We start from the raw sequence: 21,404 nt of genomic DNA, 5'->3' as shown, positions 1-21,404 counted from the left end.
TGTTTAACACTTTTTTGGTTACTACATGACTCCATATGTGTTTCATAGTTTAATGTAGCTTTTACAATGTAGAAAATAGTAAAAATAAAGAAAAACCCTTGAAGGAGTGGGTATATCCAAACTTCTGAATGGTACTGTATAGCTTACACCAAAGGGTAAAAGCTATATATTTTGAGCAAAATAGTGCATCTCAGCATCTGTGGTCTAAGATTTATGCTTAATGATGTGGACTGCAAATTATATCATGATGGAAGTAGGCCTGGGCTCACAGAAATAAGAATGAATAGAATGGGCTTGGAACTCTAACCCTGGAAATTGACTGGTAACTTCATGGGTACACTCCCAATGGCTGCCTGGTATTGTGACGCAATAATTTCAATGTTTTTTTGGATTTTCTATTCATTCTTATTTCTTAGCCAGTTTAATATTGGAGAACGAATTAGGCGTGTAGCATGGACGGCGACGAGGCCCGAAAAGTAAGTCAATTTCTATCGCAACAGGCGTACCTTGAAATGATTGACTGTAGACAGTTTTTGTATTGATTACACTGAAAAATGTATGGAAACGGGTGCATGTCTGAGGTTATGTGTAAATCCCCTGTCGCCAGCATGGAGTTTATAAAATGGATTAGATCATTGTGTGTTAGGAATTGCCATTTAATCAGACCCGTATGCCCGAGACCGCTCACGCACACCAGGCGTCAGGAAACATTTACTAAGGGGGCAGTCGAAATCGAGGAGGGGATACATTTTTGGGATGTTCTTGCATTGGAATTATATTGAATTCTGCTTATATCACAAACATAGAGTTCAAATGCTGAGACTCAGAGATCAGTGAGTGCATTTGAAGTAAGGTAGGTTGGTGCAAAATCTGTAGTATTTCCGCTGCGTATTAGGCAACATGGACAGTGCCCTACACACTAAAGCAATGCCGTTTGGTAATGAATATAGGCTACAAGATAGATAGGGTAATTCACTTATTACAAACAGCCTATGTGAATGCAGCTGTACAAAATAATACAAACTAAATGCTGAAAGTAGCCTAGTAGCCTAGTTATTCATGCATGCAAACAAAAATAGGCTACTGAATAGCAGTTTGGCTTGGAATAGCCTACTGACACAACTGTGAATGCAACGAATGATCGTGAACAGCGGTACCAAGTAGTATGACTAGTAAACAAAATGTAAGATTGATAAAGATATGACACAATCTACAGTATATTAAGGCTAGTTACATTAACAGTAAACAAATGCAGCAAACAAAAGGCAAATAACCAAAACATAGTCTACAGCCTGCGACAGTGAGATGCAGCCATGCACAGCTGTCTTGCCAAAACAACAGGCTCGCTTCAAACATGGAAAGTCGTGCTGCTCAGGGGTTCAGCAACACGTTGTGATATGGTACAATACACTTCTGTGGATCAAATTAGACCCACATAATCAATTAAGCAATGCCAGCCTACCATGAAATACGTTTCCAATATGTACTATTCCATTTACAACCACGAAACCAATAGGCTACAAAGAAAACCATAATAGAATGTATCTACTGTATTTCTATGATGAAACATACCAATATGTACAGTGCTTTCAGAAAGTATTCACACCCCTTGTCCTTTTCCACATTGTGTTGTGTTACAGCCTGAATATAACATTTATTAAATTGAGTTTTTGTGCCACTGATATACACATAATACCCCATAATGTAAAAGTTGAATTAAATTTTTTAGACATTTTTACAAATTAATAAAAAATTAAAAGACCAATGTGACCAAGGTGCAGCGTGATATGCGTAAAATCTCTTTATTAAAAGAATGAACACCGAACAAACTAACAAAATAACTAACTAAACATGAAGCTATACAATATAGTGCAGACAGGCAACTACACATAGTCAAGATCCCACACCAGAAAGTGGGAAAAAGGGCTACCAAAATATGATCCCCATTTAGAGACAATGATAAACAGCTGTCTCTGATTGGGAACAATATCAGGCCAACAAAGATATACAATACCCTTAGACATACAAAAACCCTAGACATACAAAAAAACTAGACATACAAAAAACTAGAGTACCCACCCTAGTCACCCTGACCTAACCCTGACCTGACCCTAGTCACCCTGACCTATATAGAAAAACAGAGATATTTAAGGTCAGGGCGTGACACTAACACCACTGAGCCATCTCTGCTAGGCCTAGCATCCTTTCTCACAGCTCTGGTACCAGTAGACCGGGGGACCACAATGCCTGTACTGACCCAGCAACATCTTAGTTGTGAATGAATAAAAAAATGTATTAGATAAAGAAGAAAAAATACTGAATAAATGCCTAATAGGTTACCATTGGCTCATAAAACCTTATATTTATTTGGCTAATTAGTGCCTCATCAAATCAAAATATATTGGTCACATTCCCAGAATATAGGACGTAAATGCTGCAGCAAAATGCTTACTCACAGGCTCTCCTCAACAGTGCAACACATACACGTAGAAATAAATACAACCAAGTAATAGAAACATATTTTAAAAAGGAGGAAGGGTAGTAGGAATATATACAATGAATATACTATGAGTATACTATGAGTATACCATGAATATACTATGAATATACTATGAATACTACAGAATATGCTGGGATGGAAAGGTAAAGAAAGAAGATACCGAGTCAGTTGCACAACTGAATGCATTCAACTGAAATGTGTCTCCTGCATTTAACCCAACCCCTCTGAATCAGAGAGGTGCAGTGGGGTGTTCGTAGTAAGGATGATTGGCTACTATTTGGAACTTTGTGAGGTGAGCTTTCTGGTGCCCAGAAACGCTGAGGCATCACCCAAGTGGGTGCTACCCAGAGTGGAAGAGAAATCCAGTGGCTATAAGACTCAGGCTGGTTCCTAGACTTGCCCTCTACAAGATCATCAGCAAACTCCATCATCATCATTTACCATTCTCTGACCAGCTCTCTCCGCTCAAGCCATGAATGGACCCTCCATCTTTGGAGGATGCAGCTTTCAAAGACTTGGCCTCTATTGGTTGACCTGTCCTGATATATTGCTTGTTTGTTTTTGTTGTTGAAGCGCTTTGAGAATCTATGAAAAGCGCTACAGAAATGCCATGTATTATTATTATTACTACTACTAGTATTATTATCAATACTATTAATACTATTATTACTATCATTATAATTATTACTATTGTTATTGTTACTATTTTTATGATTATTATTACTATTTCTATTATAACTATTATTATTATGATTATTATTACTATTATTATGAGTATTACTATTATTACTGTTGTTATTATTCCTATTATTACTACTATTATTATTATTACTATTACTATAAAGGACTCTGCATGGTCAATCCAAATTCTGCATTGTCCGCAGAAGTCAGAGCATTCATGCTTCTTGCGCTTCGCGGATGTCAGGGATCCCGCCGGAACTTTCATTACACACACCTGTCCCCTATTCCCACTGATTAGGGCTTGTATAAGTGTGCCCTTTGGTTTCCATTGGCCTGTTGATTATGATGACTCTGCACCAAACAGAGCTCGCACTCCTCCTCTCCAAGCTTCACAAAGCTGATGTTCCTTCCCTTTACCGCCTTGCGATAGGTTTCGTAACCGCAGCTGGCATCTTTGTTCTTCTCCTTGTAGTCATTATGCATGAACCGAATATTGACGTCACTAGGGAGGTAGAGGCGATGTGGGGCATGCTCTCGTCTGTAGTGCCTGATTTGGGGATGTAAGGACTCAATGTGTTGCAGGATTGGATTCATGTTCAATTTGCTCGCTGAAGCTTTCTTTCCCCTCTGATCCTTTGGTGGAATCAGTTTGGTTGTGATTGACTTGCCCATCATTGTGACAATCAACCTGTCATTTTTGGGGTGGTAGCCCAATGTTGTCAGAAAAAACACTTTGCACACCTGTTGTGCAGAAGCGCTCTGGTTTAGAAGATGGTACAGAAACGACCTGCCGCGTCGACTGTCAGCACCAACTACAACATTTTTCTTAGATTGCAGTGCCACCGTGTGGAAGATCCATGTCCTCTTCTCCTTATAATTAATCTCCCATTAATTTTCCCATATTTCCTTTCGCCTTACCTCTGAAATATTCGTGCATTTGGGACCACATGGCTTACCCATTGGTGGAATCTTGGATTTCTTATTTGATAGGTGTTCTGGAGTTGTGTCCATAGGCTCAGCTGCTACTTGTGCTGGAACATCCAACTCTGAAGGTGGATGATAATCCTCATCATCATCATCATTGACAATTTATTTATTTTCTGATAGTCTGATGTCTAATGAGTCAGAGACCACCCACTGGTTCTCTATTTCTTCAAATAGTGTTGAAACTGTGACTTCAGTTCACTTTGTTGAAATGTGGCCCTCAAAATCAACTGAAATAAACAGAGCAAATAATCAGGGACATGCATCCTAATGATTCTAATCTGTCATGGATGATAATTAATAGTGACATTTTCTGGTGTGCAAACATATGATCATAATCCTTTTCAGTTATTCTATAATATAGGATATAATCAATGTTGATTTTATCTTGTGCAAACATTATCTTAATAATTTTCACTGTCAAAACTCAGTTCATCTATTAATTTCATACCTGCTCCCAAAAAGGCTCTTACATTTTCATTTTTATTTACAAATACAAAAATATTGCATGGATGGACATTGACAGGAATAAAACCTAGTATTGACATGGTTGTACTGTCTAATACACCCTCACATGGCAACTTTGATCCGCATTGATACTAATCATCTTGGCCACAGGGATTGGTGGAAGTCATGCAAAACAGTTTTTCCGCATTCATGTAAAGATGGCACTGAAGCAGACACTTTGAACATACGTTTGGCATGTCAAAGCTTGTTGTACTAATTACATATGCCACCAACAAAGGTGATGGATACAATTTGTGATTTTAACTTCCCTGACCAGGACAGTCACGCAATACTGGAATATAAAAGAAAACCAGAAACCCTAAACATGTGAGAGGATATATTATTAATAAGCTAGCAATGCTGTGTGTGCGCTCATCCGGAAAACGAGTGTGCGTGGCTTTTGACAATTCAGTATGGGGTGCACGTCCAACTGACCGTCAGCTGGCTAAAGATCGTGTGTGTGGTGTAACGTTACAGATTCAAATAACCCATTGAATGTCAGAATACAACTAAAAGGATAATATTAAATCCAGGTATAATAGATTGAAGCTAGTATAAACTGTTGATCGTCTCTTATGGGAACATGTAGCACAAATCTATTGCTTCATGCTAATGCTAGCTCGGTAGGTTTTGAAGTTTTGGTAGGGGCGCGTCAGTTTTAGCTTGGTGGCTGTCACTGGCTAGAAATCGTGTGTATGGTGTACTGATTCAAAGAAACCAGCAGATGAAATTTCAGAATATAATTGATTATATGGCTAGTAGATTGATGTTAGTATCAATTGCAGATCTCTTATGAGAGCAGAGAGCATTGTTAGTCTATGCTAGCTAGCTAATCTATTTTGATGTCAGATGTACTTAGCCAGCTAGTTCCTACCAGTGTATGGATGTCGGCGTTTCAGAGCAAGTTCTACCATCATTTCCCCCCGGGAATGCTGTGCCATGGTGTTGTATCCCTAGATTAGCAATGTATATGTGTGTGTAGCTGTCAGTCAGTGTCATCCAGGTTCGATTGCATCACTATCAGAATAGAATGATATGATACAAAGGTAAAACGCAGTAACTGCAGCCAAGGGCAGGTTGAAACCAAAATAAAAGGCAGTAAGTTCAGTTACTGCCATTTACCTTGGTTTCACAGTAACTTTTTGCAGTTACTGCTAATACGACCCCCATTTTCTCCAAAACTCAATACAATAGAGGCAGGATACTTGTCCACTGACTCGCAAACATGACCCTGTGTGAACCAAGGTCCTTTACACCACCAATTAATCCACACATAAAACGGTCAACCGAATTGTTTCTAGTCATCTCTCCTCCTTCCAGGCTTTTTCTTCTCTTGATTCTATATTGCGATTGGCAACTTTCATAAATTATGTGCCTTACCGCCACTGACCTCTTTGGTTTTTCAGTCACCCACGTGGGTATAACCAATGAGGAGATGGCATGTTGGTACCTGCTTCTATAAACCAATGAGGAGATGGGAGAGGCAGGACTTGCAGTGCGATCTGCATCAGCAATAGAACTGTCTTCTATTTTAGCCCTTTGCTATGCAGATGCTCGTTGGCAGCCCAAGCACTGTGGGTGCAATAATTGAATAATATAGGCGTAGTCGTGGTAATGCTTTAAATCCATCACTGCAAATAACTGACAATTTCGACATCGAATACACGTGGATCACATTTTAGGGTTGAGGTATGATTCTGTGGAAGGCTTGGCAACAGAGTGCACGTGTTGCAGCAAGCCCAGGCACAACTGGAGGTGTGCTTTATGGAGCGGGCACACCATAAATAAGCCTGTAGACTATATCAGTAGGTTAAGGCTACAATATCCTTTCATAGTGTTTATATCAGTACAACAACATAGGTCTATCAGATAGCGCACGTTTACTTGAGGGCATAGGGCCTACCTTTTCTGGAGACACAGGATAATCAAGTTTCAGTTATGACATCACTTGTTTACAATATTAGTCAATACACCTACTATGTCAAAAAGTGCGGGCAAAGAAGAAGAAAATGTGAGTAGGCCTAGGATAATGCTTTGTTCGTTCTTCATATTAATGTCGCTTCACATTTGTATAATTCTAAAGATGGACGATGAAAGTCTATGAGATGAATATGTAGCCTACAGAATCAGTCATCATGTAGGCCTATGGCTAGTTGACTAGTTTAAGAATAGTTTAACAATGTAAATGGATCAAACTAATTTGTTTTAGAGATAAGCTTGATTCAACATTTTTCATGCAAGTGAATTGGCAAAAGGTGGAATTATTGCAAACCAAGTGACAGGGATGGGGTCTACTATCAAAATCCTTACCAAAACCCCACGTCTGAAAAGTTTTGTCATGATTGTCTCTGTCTTTGTAGGGGTTACAGGAAGCCCCAGAAAGGACATTCCCTGTATTCTTCAGAGGAAAGCTGGGGGAGAAGGTTAGTGTGATAGTATGACATTCCAAATGATCTGAGATCCTCAATTTCTTTCAAATTAAATGTTACCTAATTATATATTTTTAATTACTTCCTTCCATTTCCAGTCCTAATTCCAAAACCATTCCCACTGTAGTATCCATTGCCCTGACATTGAGGTTTGTTAAAACACAATCCACAGCTCCATCAGGAGACCCCAGGGTTTGACCTGTTGGACCCCAACATGAGAGTCATAGATGTTAGTTATAACTGCCTCCACGACAAACACCTGAAGAGTTTTTTCCGCCATCCGGAAAGGAAGAAGCGGCTGGTGAAGCAAGGCCTCATTACCTCAAATGAGAAGGCAAGGCAGACCTCCCTTTTCTTTCCAAAATCTAAAAGTGACACTAAAATGGAACTGAGAAAATTGAACAGGTGTAAGCAGTATGATGGCTCTGTGAAATGTTTGCCATTTTGCTGAGTTTACACAAATCCAAATCTACATATGGTCATTGTTAGTGCAGGTTGTAAAATATAATGTGTTCTTAATGTCTTACCTGGTTAAATAAAGGCAAAATCAATCAATATTGGGGTTTCGGTTAGAGGTAGATTTGGGATTGGGTGTTTGTACACATGAACTTCCTCTAAAAATGGCTCTTTTGTGGCTCCTCCCTTTCAGGTGCTGTGTACGTGTAAAGAGTACAATCGCTACAGTAGCTACATCAAGTCAGTTCAGTTGCTGTGGGAGAAGCAGTGCTGTGCCCAGCAGGTTAGAGTGGTCTGCTTTCTAGATGTACACTTATAAAAACACAAATGCTATATTGTTAGACACCTTTCCATGCGTTTTATTTCAACTGTGTATGTAACTTGCTGTCGCTCATGGATCGGGAAAGGGTTTTCTGATCACGTCACAAGACCAGGAAAAACTTGAGGAAGGCAAGGGTGCAAATTAATCTCTCTCTCTCTCAGAAAATGCTTTTGAAGCAGTTCCTAGTCTTGCAGCAGCAAGGGGAGGTTCCGTCCCACATCTCACTGACGGATATTAGAGATTGGCTCATTGCCAAGGGTAGAAACTACTTCAAGAACACGTGAGTGTTTTTAGAATATTTTACTGAAATTTGTTAAAAAAACATAAGCAAAGGTGTGGAATCACGTTGACCTATCTAGCAATAATTTAAGATATAGATATGGTGGAAAGTTTGAGTTGAAGAAAAATTAAGGTAAATCATGTTTTATGTTCCCTTGTATGTGAAGGTTTCAGAGTGAAATGGAAGAGGGGAAGAACCTTCACTTGGCCGAACTGGCTTGGGATGTGAAACGACGCCTCAGGCTTAAGGAGCTGGAAAGAGAAGTGTGCAGGGAGCTGCGCCTGGAGCGCCGAATCCGCTGGTCGGTGATTGGACAGGTAAGGATGGAACAGCGGCACACCTAGGGCTGATATCAACTCATAGTTGCTTAAGCAGCAGTAGGACCTCAGTGTTTCTGTTGGTATCTTCATCCATTTGCCTCTCTTTCTCACCCGTCTCTCTTAGCCTGGTAGCCAGATGGGAGATTGGAGACCCCTCGGCATGGAGACACACACACCTCTGGGAATGGACTCTCCCTTCAGACACTCCACCTCCTCGATGGACACTCTTTCCAGTCAGATCTCGACTGAGAACCTCGAGGTTGCTAGGCTACATACTGCCAGACCACATATTGCCAGACCACAAACTACCAGACCACGTTCTGCCAGACCACCATCTGAAAGACCTAGCAGTGACTCTGATCACTCTGGAACTATGTCTTCTGTGATGACCTGCTCACCACATTCAGCTAGCCCGTCAGTGGTAGGTCATTTTGGTCATGAACATGTTCCCAGCTTTCACTCTTTGGGGGCTGTAGACATATTACTGCTTCCCTGTCTCCCATCTACTGGGAAATCCATATCCAAGTACTGTGGCAAGAAAAAGTATGTGAACCCTTTGGAATTACCTGGACTTCTGCGTAAATTGGTCATAAAATGTTATCTGATCTTCATCTAAGTCACAACAATAGACAAACAATGATACTTTTTCATGTCTTTATTGAACACACGGTGTAATCATTCACAGTGCAGGGTCGAAAAAGTACACTCAGCAAAAAAAGAAACTTCCCTTTTTCAGGACCCTGTCTTTCAAAGATAATTCATATAAATCCAAATAACTTCACAGATCTTCATTTTAAAGGGTATAAACACTGTTTCCCATTAATGAACATGCATCTGTGGAACGGTCGTTAAGACACTAACAGCTTACGGATGATAGGCAATTAAGGTCACAGTTATGAAACTAAAGAGGCCTTTATACTAACCTTTCTACTAACACCAAAAGAAAGATGCCCAGGGTTTCTGCTCATCTGCGTGAACGTGCCTTCGGCATGCTGCAAGGAAGCATGAGGACCGCAGATGTGGCCAGGGCAATAAATTGCAATGTCCATACTGTGAGACGCCTAAGACAGCGCTACAGGGAGACAGGACGGACAGCTGATTGTCCTCGCAGTGGCAGACCTTGTGTAACAACACCTGCACAGGATTGGTACATCCGAACATCACACCTGCGGGACAGGTACAGGATGGCAACAACAGCTGCCCGAGTTACACCAGGAACGCACAATCCCTCCATCAGTGCTCAGTTTGTCCGCAATAGGCTGAGAGAGGCTGGACTGAGGGCTTGTAGGCCTGTTGTAAGGAAACCGGGAACAAAATCGCCAATGGGCACAAACCCACCATCGCTGGACCAGACAGGACTGTCAAAAAGTGCTCTTCACTGACGAGTCATGGTTTTGTTTCACCAGGGGTGATGGTCGGATTCGCGTTTATCGTTGAAGGAATGAGCGTTACACCGAGGCCTGTACTCTGGAGCGGTATCGATTTGGAGGTGGAGGGTTCGTCATGGTCTTGGGCGATGTGTCACAGCATCATCGGACTGAGCTTGTTGTCATTGCAGGCGGTCTCAACACTGTGCGTTACAGGGAAGACAACCTCCTCCCTCATGTGGTATCCTCCTGCAGGCTCATCCTGACATGACCCTTCAGCATGACAATGCCACCAGCCATACTGCTTGTTCTGTGCATGATTTCCTGCAAGACAGGAATGTCCGTGTTCTGCCATGGCCAGCGAAGAGCCCGTATCTCAATCCCATTGAGAACGTCTGGGACCTATTGGATCGGAGGGTGAGGGCTAGGGCCGCCGGCCCCCCCCCCCCCTCAGAAATATCTGGGAACTTGCAGGTGCCTTGTTGGAAGAGTGGGGTAACATCTCACATCAAGAACTGGAAAATACTTTTGATTTTGAACCCCCTTTTTGTTCAGGGACACATTATTCCATTTCTGTTAGCCACATGTTCAGTTGATCCTGTTTGGGATAGGGGGCAGTATTTTCACATTCGGATGAAAAGTGTGCCTAGAGTAAACTGCCTGCTACTCAGGCCCAGAAGCTAATATATGCATAGTATAGATCGTAGATTTGGATAGAAAACACTCTGACGTTTCTAAAACTGTTTGAATGATGTCTGTGAGTATAACAGAACTCATATGGCAGGCGAAAACCTTAGAATAATCCAACCAGGAAGTGGGAAAGCTGAGGTTTGTAGTTTTTCAACTCATTGCCTTTCTACTATTCAATGTAAATGGGGTCATATTGCACTTACTAAGGCTTCCACTAGATGTCAACAGTCTTTAGAACCATGTTTCAGGCTTCTACTATGAAGGGGGAGCGACTAAGAGCTGTTTGACTAAGTGTTCTGGCAGAAGGCCATGAGCTAAGTCATGCACGCGGCCGTGAGAGCGAGCTGCGTTCCTTTTCATTTCTGAAGACAAAGGAATTGTCCGGTTGAAACATTATTGAAAATTTATGATAAAAACATCCTAAAGATTGATTCTGTACATCGTTTGGCATGATTCTACGAACTGTAATAGAACTGTTTTGACTTTTCGTCTGGACTTTCATCTGGACTTGACCGCGCCTTGTGAATTTCGATTGGTGAACTAAACTCGCTAACAAAAAAGGAGGTATTTGGACATAAAGATGAACTTTATCGAACAAAACAAACAATTATTGTGGAACTGGGATTCCTGGGAGTGCATTCAGATGAAGATCATCAAAGGTAAGTGAATATTTATAACGCTATTTCTGACTTTTACTGTCTCCACAACATGGGTATCTGTATGGCTTGTTTTTGTGTCTGAGCGCTGTACTCAGATTATTGCATGGTGTGCTTCTTCCGTAAAGCTTTTTTGAAATCTGACACAGCGGTTGCATTAAGGAGAAGTATATATTTAATTCTGTGCATAACACTTGTATCTTTTATCAAAGTTTATGATGAGTATTTCTGTAAATTGATGTGGCTCTCTGCAAATTCGCCGAATGTTTTCGAGGCACAACATTATTGAACATAACGCGCCAATGTAAACTGAGATTTTTGGATATAAATATGAACTTTATCGAACAAAACATACATGTATTGTGTAACATGAAGTCCTATGAGTGCCATCTGATGAAGATCATCAAAGGTTAGTGATGAATTTGATCTCTATTTCTGCTTTTTGTGACTCCTCTCTTTGGCTGGAAAATGGCTGTATGTTTTTCTGTGACTTGGCGCTGACCTAACATAATCATATGGTGTGCTTTCGATGTAAAGCCTTTTTGAAATCGGACACGATGGGTAGATTAACAAGAAGTTAAGCTTTAATTTGGTGTTTTGCACTTGTGAATGTATGAAAGTTAAATATTTCAAAAAAATATTTTTGAATTTCGCGCTCTGCCATTTCAGCGGATGTTGTCGAGGGGTTCCCCTAACCTTAAGAAGATGTCTCAGTTGTTCAATCTTGTATGTTCATACAATTATTTGCACATGTTAAGTTTGCTGATAATAAACACAGTTGACAGTGAGAGGATGTTTCTTTTTTTGCTGAGTTTATGTGAACCCTTGGTTTTAATAAATGGTTTACCCTACTTTGGCAGCAATAACCTCAACGTTTTCTGTAGTTGCAGATCAGACCTGAGCAACGGTCAGGAGGAATTTTATACCATTCCTCTTTACAAAACTGTTTCCGTCTCTTGAGGCCCTGCCACAGACTCTCAATCGGGTTGATGTCCCCTACTCTGACTGGGCCACTCCAGAAGGCATATTTTCTTCTGTTGCAGCCATTCTGTTGTTGATTTACTTCGGTGTTTTGGGTCGTTGTCCTGTTGCATCACCCAACTTCTGTTGAGCTTCAATTGGCGAACAGCCTTACATTCTCCTGCAAAATGTCTTGATAAACTTGGCAAATCATTTTTCCATCGATGATAGCTCGCTGTCCAGACCCTGAGGCAGCAAAGCAGCTCCAAACCATGATACCATGCTCCCTTAACCATACTTTACAGTTGGGATGAGGTTTTGATATTGTTGTGTGTTCCTTTCAAACAACTGAACTTTAGTTTCATCTCTCCACAGAATCTGGAACATCCAGATGCTCTTTTGCGAACTTCAAACGTGCAGCAATGTTTTTATTTGGACAGTCGTGGCTTCTTCCGTGGTGTCCTCCCATGAACACCATTCTTGTTTATTGTTTTACGTATCGTAGACCTGTCAACAGAGATGTTAGGATGTTCCAGAGATTTCTTTAAGTCTTCAGCTAACACTCTAAGATTCTTCTTAACCTCATTGAGCATTCTGCGCTGTGCCCTTGCAGTCATCTTTGCAGGACGGCCACTCCTAGGGAGAGTAGCGACAGTGCTGAACTTTCTCCATTTATATACAATTTGTCTAACCGTGGAGTGATGAACATCAAGGCTTTTAGATATACTTTTGTAACCCTTTCCAGATTTATGCAAGTCAACAAATCTTAATCTTGGGTTTTCTGAGATCTATTTTGTTTGAGGCATGGTTCACATCAGGCAATGCTTCTTGTGAATCGCAAACTCAAATTTTGTGAGTTGTTTTAGGGCAGACAGCTCTAACCAACATCTCCAATCTCGTCTCAATGATTGTACTCCAGGTTAGCTAACTCCAATTAGCTTTTGGAGAAGTCATTAGCCTAGGGGTTCAAATACTTTTTTCAACTTACTCTGTGAATGTTTAAATGATGTATTCAGTAAAGATGAGGAAAATACAATCATTTGTGTGGACAAAAGCTGTTAAATGGGTTTATTAGTATTTTAAGCAGAAGTTTAAGCAGAATGTGTTAATCTGTTGTTGTGACTTAGATGAAGATTAAATCTAATTTTATGCCAATTTATGCAGACATTCAGATAATTCCAATAGGGTTCATATACTTTGTCTTGCCACTGTAATTGGATAATATGATGTGATATGCGTTTGCCAATTTGGTAAATGTAAAAAGTCTAGATGAGGAAGATGATTAAGTTGCAACAATGGAGACCACACATTTGATATAGAGTAATTGCTAAAAAAAGAAAGAAAGGTATACTTGTTATATTTACTTTTTAAAATAATTTGATATGTATTAACATGTGTTTTGATTTCCAACATACTGTAAATCTTAATCAATTCTGTTGATGTTCATAAATACAGATTACTGTTAGGGACTTGCTGCTCATGATTGGGCACATAACGAGCTCAGTATTGGAGGAGGTAAATAGCATCCTGATCCCTGCCTTGGTTGACCTTATAAGGCTGAGAGCTTCAGAAAGTGCTGCAGAGAATATGCTCCCCATCAGCAAAGACACCAACGAAGATTCAACCCAGGGCTCTGTCAGCTGTACCTCCCTACTCTCCAAAGTCAATGCGATCTGTCTCACTCAGAGTCCTGACAGTAGGTCCTCCCCAATCTCCATTGATGAACCAGTCACTGCTGTCCAGACTTATTGTAGCAGCAGTTCTCTGTCCAGTGAGGAACGAGCACACTCTTTCTCCAGTCAGATCTCCACTAAGAACCTCCTGGCTGATTGGCCACGTTCTGCCAATCCACCATCTGCTAAACCACCACCTGCTGAACCACAATCTGCTAAACCACCTACTGCCACTGACTACTCTGGAACCTTATCTGCTGTGGTAGGTCGTGGGCATGTCATCCCTGTCAAACTGACCGTGGCCCCTTTCTCCTCCTTAATCTCCAGTGACGAGACCAACACCAACCTCTCCTCCAGCAGCCTCCCCTCCTCGTGCTCCATCAAGCTTTCAGACAGTAGGAGTGTAATTCCTTGCTCCCTGACTGTAAGCTCCATTTCAAATGTTCTTGGACCTGACTCTAGCAGCAGCCCTGTGCGGGAGAATCAATTTGCTACTGAGGTCTCGTCGATCTGCCTCAGCCAAGATAGAAATGGCCAAGGAGGGAGTGTGACACCTCCAGCCCCTTTGGATGTTTCCCTCCCCTCCATTATTGAGCGGGCTGGCGGACTTGTATGTTCCGTCATCTCCCAGTCTTTAGCAATTGTGGAGGCGCGGTCAAGTGTGAATGGTGAGGAGGGCTCTCCATCTCCCACCACAGTCTCCCATTCTCCTACAAGGGTGTTTGTCAGCCACTTAAGGAGTAGCCCACTAGGTGAGGACCTTGTAGATTCAACACTTGCGGATGTTATCTCTGTCCTGAAAATGGAGGGAATTCTTTCCTCCTCTCCGACTTTGGAGGAGGAGCTGCTTGATCTCTCCTCCAGTTGTTCTTCGTCATCAAGCGAAACACTGCAATGTGTGTCTGTTGGCCCTCTTGGCAGTGGGTCGGAGACGTCCTTCAAACTTCTTGGGGGTCGTACTCTGAGTATCGCCACCCCAACGGCCCATGTTACCACAGAGGACTTAGAAGTCTACAGTGATGAGATCATTGACGAAATCCTTATTATAATGAGGACCAAAAAAGATGATGACAGTGGAAGTGACGTCTCTGGTGCATCAACACCATGCAACACACCAGCACCACAGAGCCGGTCCTCTTCTGCACTGAGGGGAGTGCTTCCCCATGACAGGAGGATACTCAGCACAACACTGCTTGGAATCCAGAACACACTAGACAGTGAGAACCTCTCAGGAGAGTGTTCCACCTCACCACAGGACAATGCCAGAGTCCTGGAGATGATAAAGTTGCTGCAGAGGCGCCTTGAGGGGACACCCTCAGAGTCCTCCAGCCATATCACAGATGTGGCTTCACCCTTGGGCTTTCCTCTCCCTGTATCTCTCTATGCTGTTCAGTCGAGTGTATTTACCACTGACAAAGACCTGAAGGCAGAAAGAGTGAAGGGAGTCTTTGAAAGCCTGAGATCCCAGTTTATGAGCTACTCCATCAAGCCTGTGAGTAACATCATTACCAGGGCAACAACAAAGATGGCTGCCTCCAATCAGGTTAGTTCAGAGACACTCCAGGCAGCATCAGCAAAATCATCTGCTGTGGCTCAGAACCTTATTAGTTTGGTTTTATTTAAAGTTGCCAAGGTGTCCTGCTCTGATGACTTAGAGGGTCTGGGTGATCATCTCAGATGCCCCTCAACTTTGACCAGAGTTTTGACACCTTTGACCTCTGAGAAAGTTACACTGACACCTGCTGTTCTGAAGATCAGAAGGGAGATGTCTAAGGAAGTGGCCACCGAACTCCAGAGTTTCCTGATCAAGGAATCCCTTACTGACACCCAGACACCATCCAATGGACATGTTTGCACTTCTGGTTCTGCCCCAAGGGAAGCTGTGCGGGACATCCTGAGGAAAACCAAAGAGGAGGCTTCCAACAAAAGCCTGAATAATATTTTCTCTGTAAATTTGGATGAGCGGCTCACAGACTCCATTGCAGATGCCTTATATCCAAAGCTGCATGACAGATTGGAGTCCAAGAGAGAGCTGCAGGCTTCTTATTACAGCTCCCAGATAAGCTGTAGCCTCAGCCCCTTCAAAGTTGAGAGCAGCCTAGAGCTCCAGGAGTTCACTGACCCACTATCTGAGTCAGTATTGTGTCTCCTGGATAGGACATTTGGAGATAAAGCTCAGAACTTAAAGACAGGTGGGGGTGTTTTACAATATGTCACAGACCCAACCTATAAGAAGCTTTTGATTGGACCCCACACCAACGACGTCAATGTGGTTATGCACACGATTGCAGTGGAGGAGTTGCCTGTTGAGGGTTGTATTGCGCAAAGTGAGGCCAATCATGGCCTTCACAAGAAGCAAGAGTTACCTTCCAGCACCAGTGGCAGAGGGAATGAGACCCCGAGCCCTACTAATTGCCTACTGGAGGGTGTAGTGGGCAAACTGGTACGGAAGATGCTATTTCAGGGCCTTAACATCCCTGAGGTACCCATGAACTACAGCCGCTCTGAGAACTTTAAGCTACAGTATGAACTGGTTGCAAAGCTTTGTCCTTTGATGGTAAGGACAATCATGGCTACAACCATAGCCAATCAACCACCTACTATTCAAGAAGCAGCGATGTCTTCCGAGAACATCCATGTGAAAGAGCTGTGTGAGGCAGGTATCAAACACCTCAAAGAGAACCATGTACCCAATGACTCTGAGACAAACATCATGGTCAGAGGGGCTTTGAGTGAAATTGAATCCTGTATGATTGAGACCTCCGACAAGGACTCTCCCAGTCTACATTCCACACCAGAGGTGGTTGTAGACCTGATCACCAAGCTGCTTCATGGGTATGAGCTTAACTCAGAGGACTTTGCATCACCTGTGTCATCCCCAACCACCACTCTCTCTGATGTGGCAATGGACATGGTGGTTTCTGTCCTTCGGGACATGTCCGATTCCCCAGACGTTACCTCAGCATTGGAAATGACCAAGGATCTCAAGACGCCGTACTCCCGCCCCTCAAGTGCAAGGATTGTAAGTGCCCTCTGCAGAGAGCTGGAGGAGCACATGGGCTCTCCTGATGCTCTGAGGCGAGCTTTGAGCCGTGGCAGCGGGGAGATGACAACAGCCATTGCGAGTGCAGTCACCAGGGAAGTCAACCGTCTGGGTTCAATCGTACCCAAAGTCTCTGTCAGGCCGCTCTCCTCAGACATCTGCCTAAGGACAGACCAGGACAAGGTCATGGTTAAGAGCCGATGTGGCTCAGCTGAGGTGAAGGCATCCCAACCGGTGTATATTATTGTTCATGTAGAGGCGGTGATGGATATCATTGTCCGGCTGCGGTCTCTGATTGTTCCTCGGACCCAGGATAAACTGGCCAGCTGGACCCTAGTTGAGGATGTGACCAACAAGCTGTCCAGTGCTCTGTGGGTGAGGGTGACTAACAGGTGGAGGGAAGCAAATGTCTGCCTGAAGGCAACAGACATCTTTCAGTTGGTGCTGTCTGTGCATAGAAAGTTGATGCAACGCTATGGCACAGAGGAAGCCCTACAGAAGATACTGTGCCACAAGGCACCCAAGCTGCACAAGGACATTGTCTGTCTTGTCACGAACGGAATTATGGATGCACCATCCAAACTTCAAGACACCAAAAATCTGGAATCTACACTCAACTTGAAAGAATTGACAGCCTTGTTTAATGAAATGACAACCCGTCAATCTTTGAATAAGAAAGCTGAGCAGAGCAGCATCAAGATTGAGATTGAACAGCCGGAGTGGTCCACTGTGGAACAAGTGACATCCGGTTCCACCAGCTTCATTAGGGAGCTTATATTAGAAGAAGTCCTGATGAAGCTTGTCAAGAAGATATGCCGTATGCCAAAAGGACCAACAAGCGTCAGCGCATCCAGATCAGTGATCTGGTGACTGAGCTGATCCGATTGTTCGACGATGAGGTGGCCAAATATCTGATTGAGGAAATGGAAAGCCAGCAAAAAAGTTTCAATTCTAAGATGACATCGAAGCTGGCAGATGCCATCTACACTGACCTTGGGAAGGTCAAGCGTTTGAAACGCTCCTTGAAAATTGACGAATTATTTGAGGATCAGGAGATGCTTTCCATTGTCTCTGTCATTGTTTCCCACAAGCTACTGGCCATCTTGAAACCCTCAGTTTCCAACCCATATGACCGTGAGACCTCAGACCTTGAAGACTCATGCAGTAATGATTTGGAGGATGCGGAATCTGGGGTGCATTATGCCACCGGCAGAAAGGTAAGACAAGCTCAGATTACTCTTGAATGGTCATTGGTTGTGCTTTTAGATATCGGCACCAGTAAGTATAGCTGTATAATTTATAGGAATATGTAAAGGAAGTGAAATTGAAGTTTAATTGTGCATTCTTGAATTCTGATCACAGTCCAACATGAGCATCGTCCTTACAGACACTACAAACCAGCCAGAGATGTACATTGCTGTGGATTCTACACCTATGAGTGAGTTTTCCTGGGGGGAAATGTTCTTATGTGACAATTATATATAAAGAAGTAATAAATTATTGTTTTATCAGACAATTGTCCATCTGAAATTCTTACATATTTTCATCTTCTTGCCAGTTAAATTATCCAAGATGAGGAAAGGCATCCGGGACTTCTTCTGGGGAATCCAGAAGGCTTGGAAACGCTTGGTCACCTGCAAGTCCTCTGGGTCCTCTGATGGGTAGCCTGGATGACGTGCAGCCCATGTCAGTTGCTTTTGCCAGGCTACATCTGAGGAGGACACCACAACTGGCCTCAATACAACATTTGTATTTTTGTTGTTCATTTCTGTTTTCATTTTGAATCCCCTAATGCTGCTATATTTGAACCAGGCTGTCAGTGGACTAGCTTACCATTAGTTTATACTCCTTAAGGAATATCCACTATAGGCTACTCAACACCAAAATTCCATCTGGGTCTTTTGATCCCTTTTTAGCTCCCACTCCTGTAACTAGGAATGTGAGCTTCTAAATGTCCTTCAGACATCTACAGCTTCTCCTGTGATTAGGAAGATAAGCTAAGAAGCCCAACCAATTGACTAGATGTGCTGTACATCTGATGCCCTCTCCCTATTGTAATCATTGAGCCACGTCCATTGCAGCCTCTAAATTTGATGTAGATATTTAAGGCCGACAGCAGCTTCTACTCTTACGATTAGGAAAGTGGTGCTAAACCTTTTGGGCTTTGAGGAACTATGTATTTTATTTTTCAATCACCTACATACTTTTTAATGGTTGTTTTAATAAAGCATTTGTATTGCAGATTTTGATTAATATTGTATCTTTCATAATTTTCCATTTTAATTTATGTATTCATTTGATGACATGGGACTAAAGCGTAGTTTATACGCTACATACGTACACAAGAAATAACTACAAGCAGCTACACAAAACAAACTCTACACAAGAACGCAGGATCAGCATTTTGTGAAGCGTTCTTGTTCACACGAAGGGTATGAAATAGGCGTAGTCATTTTATGACTTCTATAATAAGGGTATATAATGGTATCCATAGTGCAGTATGAAGATATTCATTATGGAGCTTTATATTATAGTAGAAATAATGTAAATGAATAAAAGTGAATTTATTTATGTCAACTTGATGGCGATATTTGCTTGCTCAACAAAAGCTATATTGGTGTTAGACGGTCTGAAGTTGCATGACATTCACGTATTTATTTCATTGGCACGGCCTTGAAAGAGGTAGAAAAGGCCTCAAGATGGCGACAAATATCTTCTATCAGAAAATCGAATCAATGTGTTTATCACATGCGCTGAGTCGAACAGGTGAAATGCATACTTACATCTTCCTCTAACTCTGCCTTGGCAGAGAAGGGCTTGATGAATCATATACAGTATATTGAATTCAGAGTTTCTAGTGGGAAATACAACATTGCTGTCTGCCAAATGAATTAGCAGTATTAAAGCAGTGTAATATACACTGAGTGTACAAAACATGAGTGCTCTTCCCATGACAGATGGACCAGGTGAATCCAGGTGAAAGCTATGATCCTTTATTGATGTCACAGTGTAGATGCTGGGTTTTTGACACGCAACAGTGTCCCGTGTGTATCAAGAATGGTCCACCAACCAAAGGACACCCAGCCAAGACACAACTGTGGGAAGCATTGGAGTCAACAAAGCATCCCAGTGGAATGCTTTTGACACAAGTCCATGCCCCGACAAAAGGCTGATTAGGACTAAATATTAGGAAGGTGTTCTTGATGTTTTGTGCACTCAGTGCATATTCTTCAGGTTGTATATATTTGAAGTTATATGAGAATGTGAGTCTTACGGCCAGCTGCCATATTCTTGCATGTATTCTGTATCCGGAACCGTGAAGCCTGGCATGCGAGTTTAGTATGATTTCACATATCATATTTAGCACCACATGTTTATGTGACTACTCTGTTTGCCTAACTTGGGGAGACAAAGAAAGAGGACTTAGACATATTGAAAAAGAGGACTTTATCATGGCCCTTTCATACGAGCAGGGAAGCCCCTCTCTCAGAGGCTGAGGCGAAGAGGAGCAGTCGTAAGCCCACTCCATGTGAGTGGCTTTACTGTAACCTCAAGCACAGTGGAACGGGGGAAACTCATCCGTATAATTGTGTTGAGGAGATCCAGACTGCATTTCAAATGGCACCTTATTCACTATACAATATATTACTTTTTGAACAGGGCCCATAGGGGTCTAGTCAAAAGTAGTGCACTGTATAGAGTTCCATTTGGGATGCAAGTTCAGACTCAACATACTATGTGCCCATTACAATCTATGCAAAAATCAGAATGCATGATTTGTCACCGGTAATTGAAAAACGTGAATAAAATAGTAAATAAATCAATAACACCACACAAAACATTTTCTGATTGTGATTTATTGATACAAATGGCGCGTGCAGGCAGTCAATCACATAACCTCTCACTCCCACTCTGAGCCATTCAGTGTAGTTATGTACGTAGCTAATGAGCTAAGCTGTAGCATTAGCAATGTCTTTCAAAAGGAATAAAGAAAAAACTCTGACAATGAGTCTGAAAGTCAGGAATCAGATTCTGACAGTGACAGAGGATCCACCCTTGTCCACTGACTAGGATAGGAAAGTCCCAGTTCCCTTTGAAGATGCTGGGTGGATGATGGAGGCAGACCTTAAATGTAAATGATAGTGGATGAAGTACAGGGAAGGCTGCCAGCCATTTCACCCCTCCTGGCCCTGCTGTTTGTGTTGATGAGTCCCAGTCTGGAGTGCAACGCCCCTTGCCATTTCCATCTGAGTGCTTCAAGTTGTTTCTGACAGAGGAGCTGGTGGGAGACATATTAGAGACCAATCGCTATGCCTTGGAGCTACAGGAAAAGAGAGAGCCAGGAGTGGGGGGGGGGCAGCCACAATGAGTGAAATGTATACATTCCTGATGACAGTAAAGAAGAACTCCCTAAGGGAATACTGGAGCAGAGATCCTATGTTTGCAACTCCCTTCTTTGCCACCCTCTTTTCCCAAGACTGCTTTCTAATTCATTCCATCAACAACGCTACTGCCATCCCAAATGACCCATTATAC

General features: G+C 42.3%; 2 protein-coding genes and 1 long non-coding RNA gene across 3 annotated transcripts; all 3 read left to right on the top strand.

Annotated features, from left to right (window-relative positions):
* Window positions 1-424: 424 nt before the first annotated feature.
* LOC135508844 (fibrous sheath-interacting protein 2-like) lies at window positions 425-7,552 on the top strand. The gene is made up of 3 exons (XM_064929051.1): window positions 425-476; window positions 7,033-7,095; window positions 7,274-7,552. Exons 1-3 carry the CDS (start codon window positions 453-455, stop codon window positions 7,550-7,552), a joined length of 366 nt encoding a protein of 121 aa, XP_064785123.1. The 5' UTR covers window positions 425-452.
* Window positions 7,553-7,733: 181 nt separating this feature from the next.
* Window positions 7,734-13,173, top strand: LOC135509542 (uncharacterized). The gene is made up of 4 exons (XM_064930280.1): window positions 7,734-7,840; window positions 8,041-8,159; window positions 8,326-8,476; window positions 8,604-13,173. Exons 2-4 carry the CDS (start codon window positions 8,044-8,046, stop codon window positions 9,093-9,095), a joined length of 759 nt encoding a protein of 252 aa, XP_064786352.1. The 5' UTR covers window positions 7,734-7,840; window positions 8,041-8,043; the 3' UTR covers window positions 9,096-13,173.
* Window positions 13,174-18,060: 4,887 nt separating this feature from the next.
* On the top strand, window positions 18,061-19,109 carry LOC135509541 (uncharacterized). The gene is made up of 2 exons (XR_010450945.1): window positions 18,061-18,306; window positions 18,427-19,109. It is a non-coding gene; the product is annotated as an uncharacterized LOC135509541 (long non-coding RNA).
* The last annotated feature ends 2,295 nt before the right edge of the window (window positions 19,110-21,404 follow it).

This window comes from Oncorhynchus masou, chromosome 22 (genome assembly GCF_036934945.1).
Source record: "Oncorhynchus masou masou isolate Uvic2021 chromosome 22, UVic_Omas_1.1, whole genome shotgun sequence".
In the NCBI taxonomy this organism is placed as follows: domain Eukaryota; kingdom Metazoa; phylum Chordata; class Actinopteri; order Salmoniformes; family Salmonidae; genus Oncorhynchus; species Oncorhynchus masou.
This window is presented reverse-complemented; position numbering and strand designations above follow the sequence as displayed.